The sequence below is a fragment of the Rattus norvegicus genome, chromosome 3 (assembly GCF_021556685.1).
Source record: "Rattus norvegicus strain SHRSP/BbbUtx chromosome 3, alternate assembly SHRSP_T2T, whole genome shotgun sequence".
Taxonomy (NCBI): Eukaryota; Metazoa; Chordata; class Mammalia; order Rodentia; family Muridae; genus Rattus; species Rattus norvegicus.
Window position 1 is genome coordinate 141309117 of NC_141536.1, and position 17558 is coordinate 141326674.

Here is a 17558-nt window from a genome sequence, read left to right on the forward strand (position 1 = left end):
TAATTTTTAGGTTGATTTAATAAAAAGATGAGGCATATTTATGAGATTCCTTTCCTCTTTCCTTTCCTTTCCGTGTGTGTGTGTGTGTGTGTGTGTGTGTGTGTGTGTGTGTTTTGATTTTTGAGGCAGGGTCTTACTATTCCTAGCTGACCTGGAATTTATTCTGTAGACCAAGCCAGTCTTGAACTCACAGAGATTCACCTGCCTCTGCTTACCAAGTGCTGGGATTAAAAGCATGCAGTTTTCAGGCCAGCCCCTGGATAGTTTTCTAAATTAGAAATATAAAAACCAAAGTACTTTGTAGGAATCAATGCCTAATACTGATGTACACCCAATTTTTTGTAACCATTTTTTTCCTCAGAGGACGATCTATTGAGTGGAGTATTAGAATCCTGGAAAAAGTGTGTTCTGCACTAGGTGGGGCAATGGCCCAAGTCCCAACAGCTTACTCGTTTGATGCCCCCACCGACTTTATCAACTTTTCATCTTTGGATGCTGAAGAGGACACTGAAAATATAGACTCATGGTTTGGTAAGTGGCGCTTTTTCTTTTGCTTGTTTTTGTTTTGTTTTCAAGACCTGATTTCACTGTATGTGTACCTCTGGCTATCCTGGAACTTGCTTTTAGACCAGGCTGGCTTTGAATTCACAGATACCCTGCTTATGCCTCCCGAGCACAGGCATTAAAGATGGGCGACACCCACCTGCTGTTGCTCTGCCATTTTAAGGGTTAATATCTTGCTTGATGAGGACATTTCAAGAGCATAAGGGCTGGAGAGATGGCTCAGCAGTTAGGAGCACTGGCTGTTCTCCCCAAACCCACTGTGGCAGCTCTCAGGTGTCTCTGGCTCAGAGGATTCAATACTTTGTTCAGGCCTCAACAGCACAGGCGCGTGTACATGGTGCACACATGTATATGTGGGCAAAACACCCATACATATAAAATAAATTAATAAAGTTAAACACATTGAAGAACAAGACTGCAAAACAGTAAGTAGCCTATATATTTTCCCGTGATTTAAAAGAAAAACAGTTCACTTTGAACTACAGAAGTCACAGTTCACAGGTGAAATTAGGTTTTTTTTTTTTTTTTTTGAGACAGGGTCTCAGCCTGTCTCCCAGACTGGTCTAGAACTATTGGCAGTCTTCCTGCCTCTCTCCGCCTCTGAAATGCTGGTATTGCCATGGAAAACCACCCTGCCAAGCTTCTCTCTCTCTCTCTCTCTCTCTCTCTCTCTCTCTCTCTCTCTCTCTCTTTCTTTTTTGTTTTTTGAGGCCAGGTTTCTCTGTATAGCCCTAGCTGTGCTAGAACTCGCTCTGTAGACCAGGCTGGCCTCTGCCTCCCGAGGGCTGGGATTAAAGGCCTGTGCCACCACTGCCCCAGTACTTTTTTTATAAAATGGAAACATCATCTTTCCTAATAATTTATTATACTACAATTCCACAGAAACAAACAAACAAGACAATTCCAAAAAATAAGGTAAACTTCCCGAATTTTCCTGCCTTCTTTGTTGAAAGCGCTGTGCTTCTCTTTTCTGATTCCAACTTTGGTGTCTATGCTGCTAAAGCAGCAGACTCCTGGCCTGCCTGCCCACTGCCTTTCTGCTCTCCTATTCTCTTCCGTCCGTCCTTCCTTCCTTCCTTCTTTCCTTCCTTCCTTTCTTTCTTTCTTCTCTTTTTTTTTTAAAGACTTATTTATTTATTTTAAGTATATGAGTACACTGTAGCTGTCTTTAGATACCAGATCTCATTACAGATGGTTGTGAGCCACCATGTGGTTGCTGGGGATTGAACTCAGGACCTCTGGAAGAGGAGTCAGTGCTCTTAACCACTGAGCCACCTCTCCAGCCCGGTAGGTTTTTTTTTTTTTTTTTTTAAATAAGGCACTTTTTCACTGCATCACCCAATTTGGACTTGAACTCGCTGTATAGCCCAGGATGTCCTGGAACTAAAACTCTTCTACCTTCCAGCTCCCCAAAGCTTGGATTATTGATGCATAGTAACACACCCATTTTATAGATGTTTGACGTTTTGGGGAGGGAGGTTCAATTTTAAAAAAACTTACAGATGAATTTAGAGCTTAGACATATCAGGAAAATACAAAAAAGATGTCATAAATATATATACATGTATGTAATCTTTATTTGCTATAATAAAACATTTACAAATGTGTTATGAGTTATAAGAATTTATTAAAACATACACACTGCGTATGGCGTTATACAGAAAGGTGTGTAAGCATTGTTGAAAGCAGTATTAAATCATAACTGTAAAATGGGCTGTAGTTCTGCCTAAGCTGCTGTAAGAGTTGCACAGCTTTCGCTGTCACGGGGAGCCAGAAGTCCACGTGGGCTTTTGACTGACTGAGAGTCCGTGCTCTAACCCTTGAGCTCATGTCAGCTGATGTTGACACCGTTAGGAATGGACTGTGGGGGTTGGGGATTTAGCTCAGTGGTAGAGTGCTTGCCTAGGAAGCGTAAGGCCCTGGGTTCGGTCCCCAGCTCCGAAAAAAAGAAAAAGGAAAAAAAAAAAGGAATGGACTGTGAATAGAGGTTAATAGTAGTTTACAATTCAGAATGACAAACACTCAGAGTGTAGGTACATAAGGGCCATCCAGATGAAGTAGGGTTCAAGCTTGTCTATCCTGGTGCTGATCACATTAAACTTAACACCATTGTCATTTAGGCATACACTGAACCTGACACCTCAACATCCCACCAGCTTTAAATTTCTCTGGTGTGTGTGTGTGTGTGTGTGTGTGTGTGTGTGTGTGTGTGTGGTGTGTGTGCGTGTATCTGTTGTATATGTGTGTGTGTGTTTCTGTGTGTGCATGTGTATGTGTGTGTGTTGTGTGTATTGTGTGTCTGTGTGTATGTGTTTCAGCGTATGTAGTTTTTGTTAGTCACTGAGACGCTTGTATCTCAGTTAAGATGTTGAATGACTCTGAAATCACAAAGATCCCCTGTTGCCCTTGTATTTTATTCTACTTTTACATATTTGCTTACGTTTGTGATGGGTCTTGCTGTGTCTGTTTCTGAGGCTGGCTTTAAACTCAATCTCCTGACTGGATTGTGCCTGGCTTGCTATGATACCTCTGGCCTCAGGCTGTTCAATTGTTGGAGACAGAGTCAAATCTGGCCTTAAGGTTTCCAACCTGTACCTCCCTCGTGCTGGAAATTGAGTCTTAGTTCATTTTTTAATTTAATTTAATTAATTTATTTTTATTTTTATTTTTTGGAGCAAGGTCTCATGTGTCTCAGGTTGGCCTTGAACTCACTGAGTGTCTGAGGATGGTATTGAACTTTATAGTGGAGAACACTACCACCCTCAGTTATGCAGTGCTTAGTTAGGGCTGCAGTAGATTCTTGTGCATGGTAGGCAAGCACTCCACCAAACTGAGCACTTAAAAAGTTTAATTATGTATATGCATGGGTATCTTTTTTGAGTATATGTATTTGTAAGTGTGTTTGCCTACAAAGACAAGAGAGAGATATTGGATCCTTTGAAACTTGATTCGATTTTGATAACCATGCTCATATCTTCTGAAGAGGATTACATACTCCTAAATACTGAACTCTCCAGCCTTCCCAAAATAATTTTTAAATAGAGACATGGTATTAACAACCTAACCCAGGGGGCTGGGGATTTAGCTCAGTGGTAGAGCGCTTACCTAGGAAGCGCAAGGCCCTGGGTTCGGTCCCCAGCTCTGAAAAAAAGAACCAAAAAAAACCCAACCTAACCCAGAAACAGATGAGACAGTCTGATTTAATTCTGTGGTACAAACCTAAAACCAGACCCCCTCCCCCGTACCCTCCTAAAAATAATGTTTTAAACATTTTAAATTTTATTTATGTGTACATATTTCTGTGTGAATGAGTGCGGTACCCATGGAGGCCAGGTGAGGGACCTGAGATGATAGAGCCTAATTTACAGGTACTTATGGGCTGCCTGACATGGGTGCTATGAACTAAACTTGGGTTTTCTGCAAGAGCAGCAAGTGCTCTTAACCATTAAGCCATCTTACCAGTTCTCAGCTTATAGATATTATTTTGATATAAAGTTATTAAACTGTGAGTCCAGTTGTTGATGAGGCCTCTTCATTTAGTCCTTTCTCTTGTCTCCTTCTTCCTCATTAAGAGGCATTAACATCAGTCTGTGGTAGGAACAAAAATGACTTTCGTAGCTGCACTTACCACTTACAATATAGAGTCCAAATGAGATGGTGTCTGGTATTTTCTAGGGGAGGAATTCAGTGGTACCCCCAAGTGTAGGGCCCTTTTGAAGGAAGGGCAGTTAAGGGGGCCTACTGTCCTAGGGAGGTCTTGTCCATGCCCCAAAGCACTGCAACTCAGAGGTAACCCCCAGACTGCCCGAAGATTCCTTTTTACAAGTTTTCTCTATGTTCCCAAAAGCCACAGAAAGGAGATACTAACATAGCAATTTTAATGAAATTGAATATACAGGGTCTGGAAGAAAAAAAATAATCCTATTCTTCAAACACCATCTTAGCTGCAGTATCTTTCTTTTCTTTCAGCCTGTCACATCTTTTCACACGGTTATAATCAGAATGTCCATGCATGGTGTAGTTATTCAGGGCTTGCTGCGCTCCCGTGGCCGGGCACGGTGTGCTGTAGCTGGAGAAGATTGTTTTTGCGCCAGCTTTAGTCACGGTAGAACCCAAGATAAAGCTTCCCAAAACTCTGTTCTGCTTCACTCTCACACACCCCACGCACGCTCTATGAATAGGAGCGGTCCCTTGTAATCTCACAGTTCCTGGTGGCCAAATTTCTTCAAGGGCACCGTGATGGATTTAAATGGTAGATAAGAGCAGATATCTTAACAGAGGTAGGAGTGTCTCAGCACAGGATCTGCAGCTGTCCCTCTCTGGAAGACGCTGGGTGCTGCCATGCTTCGGGATAGGTTTGCAGTCTGCCCTGATGTGTAGAGGCCCATAGCGCTTCCTTTCGTTGCTAGTGTTGTTTGCTAACAGTGCTGCAAATGGATTCCTCCCCATTTTAACGCATGCCTCTCCTCTGCTTTGCTTCCTTACTGATTATTTCACAGATGAGAAGGCCAACTTGGAGAACAAGTTTCTTCGGCAGAGTGGAATAGGAGAACCTTTTCAGGGGAAGACGTCCTTGAGAAAAGCCAAACTTCAACAAGGCTGTGTCACACCATTGAAGGCAGGTAAGGAGACACAGCTTAGACAGGAGCCTTGAGGGGAGCTAAGGGAATCACCAGACACTGGAATTTTGGTTTGTTAGTGAAATGTGTGAATTCAGTTCATGGTAAATGTACTCTGTTTCCTGAGATAGGAAGAGCAGTCAGTGTCTCAACTGCTGAGCCATCTCTCCAGCCACAGCACATAGCTTTTATAAACAGGCCTTCTGTATAACTTTACCTGAGTTAAGGCTACCATGCATAGGAATGATAATATTAGATGTGTGCGATACGTATGATTTTCATTTTGAATTCTGTAGTCACATATACATGCTATGCATACCAGATTACATATACAAATATCATATATGTATATAATTTCTGATTTTCTTGAGATTTGAGTAATAATGGTTTTATTCCTCATTTGGGCGGCTATTAATTTAATTAAAAATAATTATTGTGGTGCTGGAGAGATTGCCTAGTGGTTAGAGCACTGTCTGTTCTTCTGGAGGACCCAGGGTTCAATTCCCATCACCTACATGGTGGCTCACTGCCGTTTGTAACTGTGGCTGTTTTAGGGTATTCTGCAGTAGTCTGACTAGGTTTTTGGTCTCTCGTAGTTGATAACACTTACTACAAAGAGACAGAAAAGGAAAATCTTCAGAAGCAATCTATCCCATCAAATGATTGTCCTTCCCTGAATGCTAAGAGAGCTGTGACAGGAACTACTCCCATCCAGCCTCAGAGGTAAGAGTGGGCACAAAAGTGGATAGTTCTGGTTCTGCTCAGTCAGTGTAGTGACTGGGTCATCTGTGTCATACAGTTGGGTCCCTTCCGTTCCTTCAGCGCTTAGGGATTGGAGCCTGCAGGTTTGACTTACAGCTGAGGGCGTATAGACTTGGTCAAAGCCAGGATTCAAACTCGTCAGTCTGAGTTTTAAAAGCTGGGTATGGATAAGATTGTTTTTATGTGTGTTATGTGCATTCATGGTGGCTGTGGAGTGGGAAGGGTGTCAGGCCTCCTGAACTGGAGTCGCAGAGTTGTGAGCCCTCATGGATGCTGAGAGTAGAGCCACCGAGTCATCGCTCCAGCCCTCAAACGTCTGTCTTCGTTTCTTAGTATTACAGAAGCTTCCTCGTGGTTCTGCTTGTGTATGTCTTCTACTTTATTTTTATTCTATTTTCATCTTTTTTTATTCATGCTTAATATTTTGTGCTGCAAGAGTTTAAACAAAAAGGTATGCTAAGCAAAGCACACTTTCTACTATGGGATTACATTCCAGCCCTTATTTAAAATTCTAAAATTACATTTATGTATTTTTATTCTTTGTGTGTATGACCTTGAACACATGGACAATAGTTGAAGTGTGGGAAGGGACTGGAAAGTAAGGGGTTGGGGGTTGGGGATCGATGAAGACAGAGTCTATGACGATGCCCAGACTTCAGACTCTGGAGACCAGCATCAGAGTGCAGATCTAACTTTATCACGTATTACATAAGCTGGGGAGGTAAACCTTTGCTCTTAGTCCTTCTAGGCCAGTCTTGTACCACTGATCTATATCCCAGTACTCACTCAAGTATCTTTATTATTTTATTTTAACTGTTTTAAAATTTGAGACAGGTTCTCACTGTGTAGCTGTGACTGGCCTGGAACTTGATGTATAGACTAGGCTAACCTCACCCCCTGCTCCCTTACATCTGTTTTTGCTTGCTTATTCTTTGAGACGGGGTTTCTCTGTGTAGCCATGGTTTTCTTAACTCATCTTCTAGAGCAGTTTGGCCTTGAACACTAGGACTAAAAGGATATACTATCTCACACCAGGGTTCCTTAGATTTCCTGAGTGTTGAGATTATAATAGAATGACCCTGTGTAGTCTGTTTGGTTGGTGCTTTTAAAAATCTAACTTACAAACCACCAGCATATTTAAATAGCAGGATTTTATGGTTGGAAATAACAGGTTTTCAGAAACATTAGATTAACAGAGAGTACATAATAAAGGTTTTATTGGCCTTTTAGTTGATCTACTTTCTGAAGAACATTTGGCCATCTGTAGAAATTGTATTCATAAGATAAATTGTGTCATTTCTACCATAGAAGATCTGTTAGACTCTCTGCTCAGAAGGATTTGGAGCAGAAAGAGAAAAACCATGTTGCCTCTGTTGAAATGAAAGCCAAGAGATGCACTGCTCCCACGACTGATTATCCCCCCAACAAGAAAATGAAAGTGTGAGTACCCGCCCCCGCCTGGGCACTGGGTTCTTTCCTGAGTTGAGGGTTACAAAGTAAAATTACCAAGGGTCCATCTGCAGTCTGCTTGGTGTCCCTGAAGGTTGGGAAACTCCAAAGCTACGTGTCCCTTCTAGCAGGTTTGTCCCCAGTGTTACTCTGTGGCGGGGACTGACCAGAATCTATGGTGTTCATGCTTATGACTGTTTTAATCAGGAGTGTGTTTCACCACAGGAGTACTCCATGAGTGTCTAAATAATTTATGCACTTCACGGAAGTCAGACCCAGATTGCCGCTGGCCTTGGTCAGCTCTCTATGACATCTTAGCTTGAGCTTCGTTATCAGAGGGTGACTGCTATATCTAGTCGGATCCCTGTTCAAGAGCGTACTGTCAGGAAAGGGAGGCCTTCCTCAGAGATGATACTTTTTATCTCAGTTCTTTAGACCGTCCGTCCCTTGGATCTCCCAGTCGCTGTAGAGGCAAGAGCAACACTTAGTTATGGCTGGGTTACGGCTGCTCTCAAATTTCCTAAGAAACTGATCTTAGATGTCAGGAACGTCGTCCACTGTCTTCTGTTTGTTGACTTGATGACATAGAATCCTTGAATCCTGAAACACTGCTGGATGCCTCAGCTGACCTGAGGGCTTTCCCATGGTTGACCTGTTGGGGCTGTTGCTGTGTTGATCTGATGATGTGGTCAGAGAACCGTGTGTGGTTTAATCATGCTATTAGTCCCCAAAATGAGGGTGTGCTTTAGGGAATTGAAATTTAATTTTTCGTTCATTTTGAATCAAGGTCTCATAAAAAGAAACCGGAGGAAGAAGAGGAGGGCAGTGCTCCAGCTACTTCAAGAAAGGATGAAACTCTGGAGAGGGCCAAGGGCAAACACACTGTGCCTGCTGTGCCGCCTGCCAGGTACTGCTTTCCCAGAGTAAACCTTAGAGGGAGAACAGTAAATTATACATTGGTCTATCTTCAGTCCAGTTGGTACGACACACGTTTGGGAAGCTCTTAAAGGCTGTCTGTGACCTGAAAGGTGCTGAGGTAGACGGTAAGCAACATAAGGCATTCACAGGACAAGAGCAGTACACATTCACCAGCCACACAGCCTTCCTTGAGCTTCCTTTACTCAGTAAATGGACGTGATTTTAGTCAGTAACCAACTTTGGGGTTTAGTTTTATTCCCTTGCCAAGAGATCATCGCAATGTTTTTCTGGAAAATCTTGTTTATGCTTTAATAGATAATGGTTGTATGAGTGATGATATTTATTGCCAGTTTTATTTCTGAAATTAAAAATCAAAAAGATTTGCAGTGCCACCACCTTTTCATTGTTTTTGTCGTATAGGCTGACCTTGCAATAACTGAGGATAGCCTTGAATTTCTGCTCTTGCTGCCTCTACCTCCCCGGAGCTGGAGTGGATAGGCATTACCACAGCTGCTGTGCGTCCCACTGCAGATTAAACTTTGAACATGGTTTTATGAGAGTAAAGTAAAGGGTGCTTAATATAATGTTTACCTGCAGGCCTCTGACAATTATTCAGTTATTAACATTCAATTATTAAGCAGCAGTGGTGGGGGTGTGGGTTCTCATGGTGGGTTAAATCAATGATTTACTGCTAGGGTTCCTTTCTCTCTTGCCAGAAGCTTCATTTCTCACTTGCCAGGTAAGAGGGAGACTTGGAGCAGTTAACTTTTATTGAATCAGGAAAACAAAGTCATGCTTGCAGTAAGAAATACTTTTTATGGGGTTGGGGATTTAGCTCAGTGGTAGAGCGCTTGCCTAGCAAGCGCAAGGCCCTGGATTCCGTCCCCAGCACCGAAAAAAAAGAAAAGAAAAAAAAAGAAATACTTTTTACACAAGCAAATATACACAGACACGTGTACACTCATACACACATTCACATTTTCATTCTCATTCTCACACATTAACACATTCACATTTTTGTTGGGCCTAACCACCTGTCTCATCTACTCCACAAGTATTTGTGCATATTTACATATACATACCTATACTTAGGTATATTTTATATGCGTGCGTGCGTGCGTGCGTGCGTGCGTGCGTGCGTGCGTGCGTGCGTGCGTGCGTGCGTGCGTGCGTGCGTGCGTGCGTGCGTGCGTGCGTGCGTGCGTGTGTGTGTGTGTATGGTGGATGGAGCAAAAGCCCAAGCGCCAGTGCAGAAAGAACTCATTCATTCTGGATGAAAAATAAGCTCCAACCTTTATTTCAGAGAGAAAGAAAAGGCTTCTCCCCTCTTATTGCTAAAAGAAAGAAGCCCAAGGGTGGAAGGGTAAAGCCCTGTACTTGTCAGTAAGAAGCTTGCCTGCTCTCTCTGCTCTCTGTTCAGTTTCTCTCTCTTTTTGCCTCTCTCTCCTCAGCTCTGTAATAATAATGTCATCATTCCTAGTTTTACACTGTTTTTAGAAGAATAGATCACATGGTATTCCAAGCATCTTTTTTCAAACATTCACAGAAAGTTAAAGCATAAATTCTCATCATAACTTGACTAAGGAGTTAAAACAGATGTTTACATGTGTTTCCATTCAGAGTTGTTATCTAACTAAACATTCATTGTGTCACTGGCTCCACAGGTTCATTAAAGTTAAAAACTAGGGGCTGGAGAGATGGCTCAGCGGTTAGGAGCACTGAATGCTCTTGCAGAAGTCCTGAGTTCGATTCCTAGCAACCACATTGTTACTCACAACCATCTAACGGGATCTGATGCCCTCTTCTAGGGTATCTGAAGACAGGGTACTCACATACATAAGATAAATCTTTTTTTTTTTTTTCTTTTTTCTTTTTTTCGGAGCTGGGGACCGAACCCAGGGCCTTGCGCTCACTAGGCAAGCGCTCTACTGCTGAGCTAAATCCCCAACCCATAAATCTTTTTTTTTAAAAAATTAGTTAAAACTATAATTCTTACGTCTAAGTTAACACAGTATTTCAAAAGGCAAATCATCTGTCTATTGTTTCATTAGTATTGAAATTTTGTATAGATAAACCCAGTCAATATTTGATCTTCTTTTTTTGCACCTATAATAAGTCGTTCATTCATAGTTTATGGTCTTTAGTATCAGATAATAGTTTTACAGCCAGCCTAAGAGGAGTGTTTTCCTTGATTGTAATCTGTTTCATGCCTACTTTCTATCTTAGTACAATTAACTCGTGATACATGAAGGCTTGCAGGGTCCTAATTGAAACTCATTTTATAAAGGGCCCAATAATTACTAGTATAAATTTAGGAATTTATAGAATAATTATCAAGAATTAAATCATCTATTTGTCTACATGGCATCACTACCACACGTCTTCACTGGTCTGCAGGAAATCTCAATAGGGTGGACTGATGCCCAGGGACTATTATATTAATTTAATATGACAGGAAAGACATATCAGTGGCAAGAATCCATCCTGAGATGAGATTTCTGAAAGCCTTGCAATTAAGAATTATCCATCGCAGACTGGGCAGCACGATATGTCATCTCTAGAGTGTCACTTGTAGCCTTTACCCTTTCCTAGATGGTGCTGACAATCGACGGGCCTGGAGCTGGTGAGGTAACCCAGGCTGGCCTCGGATTCACAGTCCTCTGGCTTTAGCCTCCCAAGTGCTGCAATTCTAAATGTGGCTTTCTGGCTTTTTAACTTAGCTCTTCCTGTGCCATAAAAGATAGTCATTGGTGTGAGTCTTCTGTGCTGTCTTACTATGTTGTGTAGTTAGTTTTAGCAATTGTTCTCTGAAAATTTTATAATCTCTTGTGTAAAGTAGCCTCCTTTCCATGTTACCCAAGTGAGCCAACATCTCTTTCTGGTGGCTAAACTTTCGTTTTGGTAGATATCATGGGTTATAAACACTCTACGAAGCAGCCTAAACCTTTTCCTTCGTCTCTCTGTCCTGATTGCGGTTTCTAGGGAGAAGACTGTAAAGAGTACTGAAGAGCAGGAGTTAGAGAAGAGTCTGAGAATGCAGCAGGAAGTGGTAGAGATGCGGAAGAAGAATGAAGAGTTTAAGAAGCTGGCTCTTGCAGGGCCAGGTCAGCTGGGCTCACTGACACTGAACATGAGGGTGCTTCTTAGAAATATGGTGGCTTTTTTTTTTTTTTTTTTGAGGTCTCTATAGCAAGAACAAAATAAATAAAAATACAGTCAATTTGAGTAGTCAGCGTAAGACAATGTGTTTATTTAAAATGGTGACTATAAGTTCACCTGCACCTCAGGAGTTACCAGATTACCCAAACTTGTACTTTCCCAGACTGTTGTTCTTCTCTTGTGTTAGCTAAAGATGACAGTCGGTCTGGCCAGTTTGTCATTTCCTTCTTCATACTAATGGCAGAGGGTAAGAAAGAGGTCTGTCACATTCAGTTGCAGTTAGAAGGAAAAACGTGACGGAATGCCGAGCTTGTCGACTCGCTTTGTTCTGACATAGTTGTGTTGGCTCCAAAGCTAGAGTCCTGCTGATGGATGGAGAAGTACCTTGGGCTTTATAGGCTCCCCTCTTAGGATTCTGAATCAAATTTTGCATTTATAGCCACTCTCTAGGGGCTGGGTTTTCAGTGTATGGAGTATTTGATTAGAATTTGTAATACCCTGGGTTCCATCTCCAACACTATTTAAAAAAGGCAGGGTATGAGATCATGACTTTATCAGAGCTATGACTACATTCTAACCGTGGGCTCCTCTCCTTACCTCATTTGCCTCTGAACCAAGGCTTCAAGCCCAATCCAACTCAGTCATAAACCTAGATCCACAGTAACAGAAACACGGAAAGGATTAGAATTGTAAAGGAACTCACTGATGATCTCTCTTCTTAATGCTAACTGTGTGTTTTCCTCTGTTCCTCAGGGCAACCTGTGAAGAAATCCACCAGCCAGGTTACCAAGACAGTTGACTTTCACTTCCTCACAGATGAGAGAATCAAACAACATCCCAAGAGCCAGGAGGAGTATAAGGAAGTGAACTTCATGTCCGAACTTCGAAAGCATTCTTCCACTCCTGTAAGTGAGCATTCTTATTACTAATTTAGTAGGACTCAGCTGTAGCGCTTTTGGTTGTTATCTACAATAGGATGATTGAGGGAGGCTTACTCTTTGAATTAGTATAGATACAAATTCCCTTTGAACTCTGTGGCTGTCAACAGAACACTCCTCTGGGAAAGCATGTTTCCAAGTTGGTGTAAAAATTAAGATGGGACATAAAGCAAATTTGTGTGGCACATTTGAGTGGCCTCCTCCCACCCGTCAGGCTCAGGCGTAGAGAAGTGTGGAAAGGCGTGCACCACCACCATCTGGCTTTATTGTTGTTGTTTTAATGTTCAAGAATACTAGGTGCGCCTCTAAGTGTGAAGCCAGCCCTCCAGCCTCCTCTGTTGGGTTTTTGTTTTTCTTGTTTTTAAGACAGGATCCCAATTAGTCTAGGCTTGCCTCAAACTCAAGGGTGACCTTGAAGTCTTGATCCTTCTGCCTTCACCCCCCTGTGATGGATGGTGGGTGTACACCACCAGTCCTGACTTCAGGCACTGTTGTATTTTCCTTTTACTATTTGTGTTTATACCTATATGTCTTACGAGTATGTGTCATGTAGATGTGGGTGATGGTGGAGGCCAGAAGACGGAGTGGGATTCCACCTGACAAGTGGAGTTTGAGGGTTTGAGTTGAAGTATGTCTGATCTACATAGTGAGTTCCAGGCTAGCCAGGGCTATGCAGAGAGACCCGTCTAAAAAAACTCACCAAAAATAGATAAAAAGTTAATGATGCCCTTTAATGATGGGTGGGCTTTGCAACAGTCAGTGTGAGGGAATGTATATATGGAGAGATGCTAAGCTAGGCTTCTGCCTGACCTGATGCTGGCCCAGCAGCCCATACCAGCAGTGTATGTTTGGTTTTTTTCTTTCCCATTCCCTTTGAATTTTAAGAAAACTTGATCTAGATTGGTTCAAAACATTTATATACTTGGGAAACAGCATGTGTACTATTACCAAGTAGTCTTGTAATGATAAAGGGCTGGTAAGCCAGTGTAGGGCTGGTAAGCCAGTGTAGGGCTGGCCCTCGGAGCGCCTGTGCTGAGTGTGGGGCTTGCAGAAGCTCTCGCCTCATTTGCTGAACAACTTTTCTTTTCACAGGCCCGAGGGACCAGAGGATGTACCATCATTAAGCCTTTCAATCTGTCCAAAGGAAAGAAAAGAACATTTGACGAAGCAGCGTCTACATATGTGCCCATTGCACAGCAGGTTGAAGCCTTCCACAAACGAACCCCTAATCGATACCATCTGAGGAACAAGAAGGACGAGAGTGAGTTCCTCCCAGCACCTCGCTGGCCAAAGCCCCTTGTCCAGTCACCGGCACAGCAGGGTGATTGTTCAAAGGCAGGGTAGGAGGGTGAGGGGAATGGTGCAGACGCTGGTAAGTATGTGTAGATTTGGTAGTGAACAATGAAAGGATTTTAATTATTTCTGTCTTTATGAAAGGAATTTCTACAAGAAGATTAAGGAAGTCTAAAGATGGGAAATAATGTAAAAATAACTTATCAGGAAAATATGACAAAGCTGAGTTGGTGATGCTTGCTTTTTTTTTTTTTTTTAAAGATTTATTTATTTATTATATATGAGTACACTGTAGCTGTCTTCAGACACACCAGAAGAGGGCAGCAGATCTCATTATAGATGGTTGTGAGCCACCATGTAGTTGCTGGGATTTGAACTCAGAACCTCTGGAAGAGCAGTCAGTGCTCTTAACCACTGAGCCATCTCTCTAACCCCCGATGCTTGCTTCTAATCCCAGCATTTGGGAGGTAGGGGCTCAAGTCCAGCTTGGTCTAAACAGTAATTTCGAGGGTGCCTGGGCTGCACAGAACTAACTAGTCTCAAAACAAAACTGAATATGGCTAGTATTTTGGGTAAAATGGGATGTGTTTTGGGGTATCTACACATCTCTTCTGTTTCGTATTGTGTAGCACTTTGCTTTAGGTGGCCCCGTGACTTGCTTTAAATACAGTATTTCTCTTTTCTTTTGCCAGTGCTGGAGATTCAGCCTAAGACCTGTGCACGCTAGCAAGCACTCTGCCAATGTGCTACTTTCTCAACCCTAAATACAGTATTTCCCAGTATTGTTACTATATTCTAGTATTTTAAACTATGAAAAAGTGATTCTTTTTATCCCTATAGAATTAAGTTTCCACCTAGCCAAGGCTTCACAGTCAAATTCTTTTTCAAAAGAGAAGCCAGTAAGTAAATTAGATAATTAATATTTCTCACTGTTATATAAGGTCTAGATAGGAGAATTCCTTCTAGGCAATTATGAAAATCAATAGGTTTATTATTGACCAGGGAACCCAATACCTTTTGTAAGTGTTCACAGTGCTCTAAGTCATTGGTTCTTAACCTGTGAGTTGAGGCATCAGAAAACACAGATACTTAGATTACAGTTCATACCAATAGCAAAATTACAGTTATGAGGTAGCAACAAAAGTAATTTTATGGTTGGGGTCACAGTGACACGAGGAACTGTATTAGGTCACAGCATTAAGAAGGTTGAGAGCCGCTGCTCTAAATAATGCTGTTGTCAGAGTTGTTCTCCCTCTTTGCCTCTAACTCTCCATAACTGTCCCCATTTGACTACCTGAACCCCCTTTCCCACCACTGTGTGGTGCAGCTATCTTATGAGGTTGGGTTGAAAGTTGAAATGTAGTAGCCATAAACTACTGATCTTCTGCCTTGGCTTCCTAGCTGCCAGGATTACAGACATGGATCGCCATGCCTGACTTTACCATTTGACTTGCTATGAGTGGTGGCCTGGACGCTGTGATACAGATGTTTTGTGAAATTCATTACTCAGTGGTTTGCAAAGATCTAGTGTCTAAAAATTGTAAGAAAAACATCTGTCAACAACAAGCAAAATAGTTGGTGTTCTCCATAGAGGCCTATGCAGTGGCAAGGACCCCATCAGACAGGGCTGCAGAGATGGCAGAAGAATTCACCCAGAAACTGTCTTCAATGACGATGACAGGAGAAAGGGAGGGAACATTTGTCAGGTTGAGTGGCATAAGCTGAGGTGAGCGTAGGAAAACAGATTGTCTCGTTTGTTTTTATCCAGTTGGTTCAGCACTTACAGGTGACCTGGATTGTGGGGAACTAAGCAGACATCTGTGATTTTGTTTTATAGGCTTGTTACCCTCCAAACCTGTGAACAAGATTGTACGAGACCCCCAGACCCCTATACTGCAGACCAAATACCGTGCAAGGGCTGTGACCTGCAAAAGTGCGGCAGAGAAGGAGGCCGAGGAACTTGAGAAACTGCAACAGTAGGTCCCTGGCAGTGTTTGAGGAAGCTGGCAACACCCACCTGCTTGCCTGCTTTCAGTCCTGTGGTGGCTGTTTTCCTTTTCGTGAAAATGCAAGCCATTTAGTGTGTCCGTAGCCTGTGCTCCTGTCTCTGACTGGAAGTGGGACTGTGTAGGTGCCCTGGAGCAGAATCTGACAGATTCTACATGCAATGCCATGGCGGTGGCAGAGCTACCTTTGGATCTAACTAGGGATAAGGCTCGTCAGGGTAGACATCTCTTTCTGATCTTCAAAGGATTTGCAGCTTTACTCTTGGAAGAACCTGGAACTTAACTGAAGTCAGCCTTGAAACTTGTCTCCTTAGACTTTCCCTAGACATTGTAGTACTGGGGTGAACCCAGGGCCCTTGTTCATGTAAGACAAACAATGCTGTCGGGCTAAACCCCAGGCCTTTTTCATTATTAAAGCTTAAGTTTTCAAGTAGCGTCTCCCTAAGTTGGCTGGGCTGGCGGTGTCGCTGAGGTTTGTCTTGATTAGCCCAATTGCTCGCTTCTGCCTGAACTACTGGGATTGTAGAGCATGTAGCCAGTCTTGGCCCTGTCTATCAGCTTTTTTTTTTAAAAAGAGATTTATTTATTTTATGTAAGAGTACACTGTAGCTGTCTTCAGACACACCAGAAGAGGGCATCAGATCCGATTACAGATGGTTGTGAGCCACCATGTAGTTGATGGGAATTGAACTCAGGACATCTGGAAGAGCGTCTCTTAACTGCTGAGCCATCTCTCCAGCCCCTCTATCAGCTTTTTTGTTTGTTTGTTTTCTTTTGTTTTTGAAGACAGGGTTTCATGTATCTTTCGCTGGCCTCAAAGTAGCTATTAGCTGAAGATGGCTTTAATATTTTTTTTAATTTTATTTTATTTGTGGGAGTTTTGCTTGCATGCATATCTATGTACCACTGGCATGCCGGGTGCCCAAGGAAGCCAGAAGAGGACATCAGAGCCTCTGGGACTGGATTACAGACAGACGGTTGTTAGCTGCTATGTGGGTGCTGGGAAATTTTTGGGAGTAACCCCTGAGCCATCTTTCTAGTCCCCCAAAGTTTGGGAACTTGAATTTCTGGTCCTCCTGTCTCTGCCTCAAGTGCTAAGATCACAGGCCCTGGCACTCATAGAGCCCTGAGCCCCAGCAGGGCTTAGGTAATATCCTTTAATCAGGAGGTGAACATGGCTACCGACAGGAGAGATTGTGCTGTTCATGGTGGATCCTCTTAGTGCTTAGTGATAGGCTTTCTTCTACTTTGTGTCATTTTTATTTTAAAAAGCCTTTTGTGTTTGTTACAGATACAAATTCAAAGCACGGGAACTTGATCCCAGAATTTTTGAAAGTGGCCCCATCTTGCCCAAGAGACCACCTGTTAAGCCTCCTACCCAGCCTGTTGGTTTTGATTTGGAAATTGAGAAACGAATTCATGAGCGAGAGTCAAAGAAAAAACCCGAAGATGAACAATTTGAATTTCATTCCAGACCTTGCCCTACTAAGATCTTGGAAGATGTTGTGGTAAGAATTCTTGAGGGGTCAGGGGTTGGCAGAGGTGGCCTGCCTGTGACTGAATATCTGCCCAGAAATGTTCAAGTTGGTCCTGTAAGCCAGACACCAGCATGTCACTGGAGGTGACAAAGAGGTACAGCAGAATTGGACTTCAAGTCTCGTGAGAGAGGCAGCATGAGGTTAAATAATAGACATAGGAGTATGTGCTCTGCAAAGAGATGTGGTTTAAAGGGCTGCACAAGAGAAGCTGTGAGCGAGCGCCTGGTGGAGGAGGCAGCCTTTGACGATGTGCAGTAGAGTCGACATCCTCCTGCTGTCACTGTGTTGCTGTGATGGCTGACACTTGTCCCT

The 17558-nt window shown here is 42.7% G+C and overlaps 1 protein-coding gene across 11 annotated transcripts in view; it reads left to right on the top strand.

The window, feature by feature from the left end:
- The window catches only part of Tpx2 (TPX2, microtubule nucleation factor), a 42000-nt gene that overhangs the window by 17834 nt on the left and 6608 nt on the right, over positions 1-17558 (top strand). For all 11 annotated transcript variants that reach the window (XM_087652286.1, XM_087652288.1, XM_087652287.1 and 8 more), the window contains 10 exons: positions 362-531; positions 5064-5186; positions 5780-5906; positions 7254-7385; positions 8182-8301; positions 11295-11416; positions 12225-12376; positions 13502-13670; positions 15540-15678; positions 17000-17216. In XM_087652286.1, coding sequence (XP_087508412.1) covers positions 426-531; positions 5064-5186; positions 5780-5906; positions 7254-7385; positions 8182-8301; positions 11295-11416; positions 12225-12376; positions 13502-13670; positions 15540-15678; positions 17000-17216 — 1407 coding nt within the window. In that variant the 5' untranslated portion in view covers positions 362-425. The remainder of the gene's footprint in view (positions 1-361; positions 532-5063; positions 5187-5779; positions 5907-7253; positions 7386-8181; positions 8302-11294; positions 11417-12224; positions 12377-13501; positions 13671-15539; positions 15679-16999; positions 17217-17558) is intronic.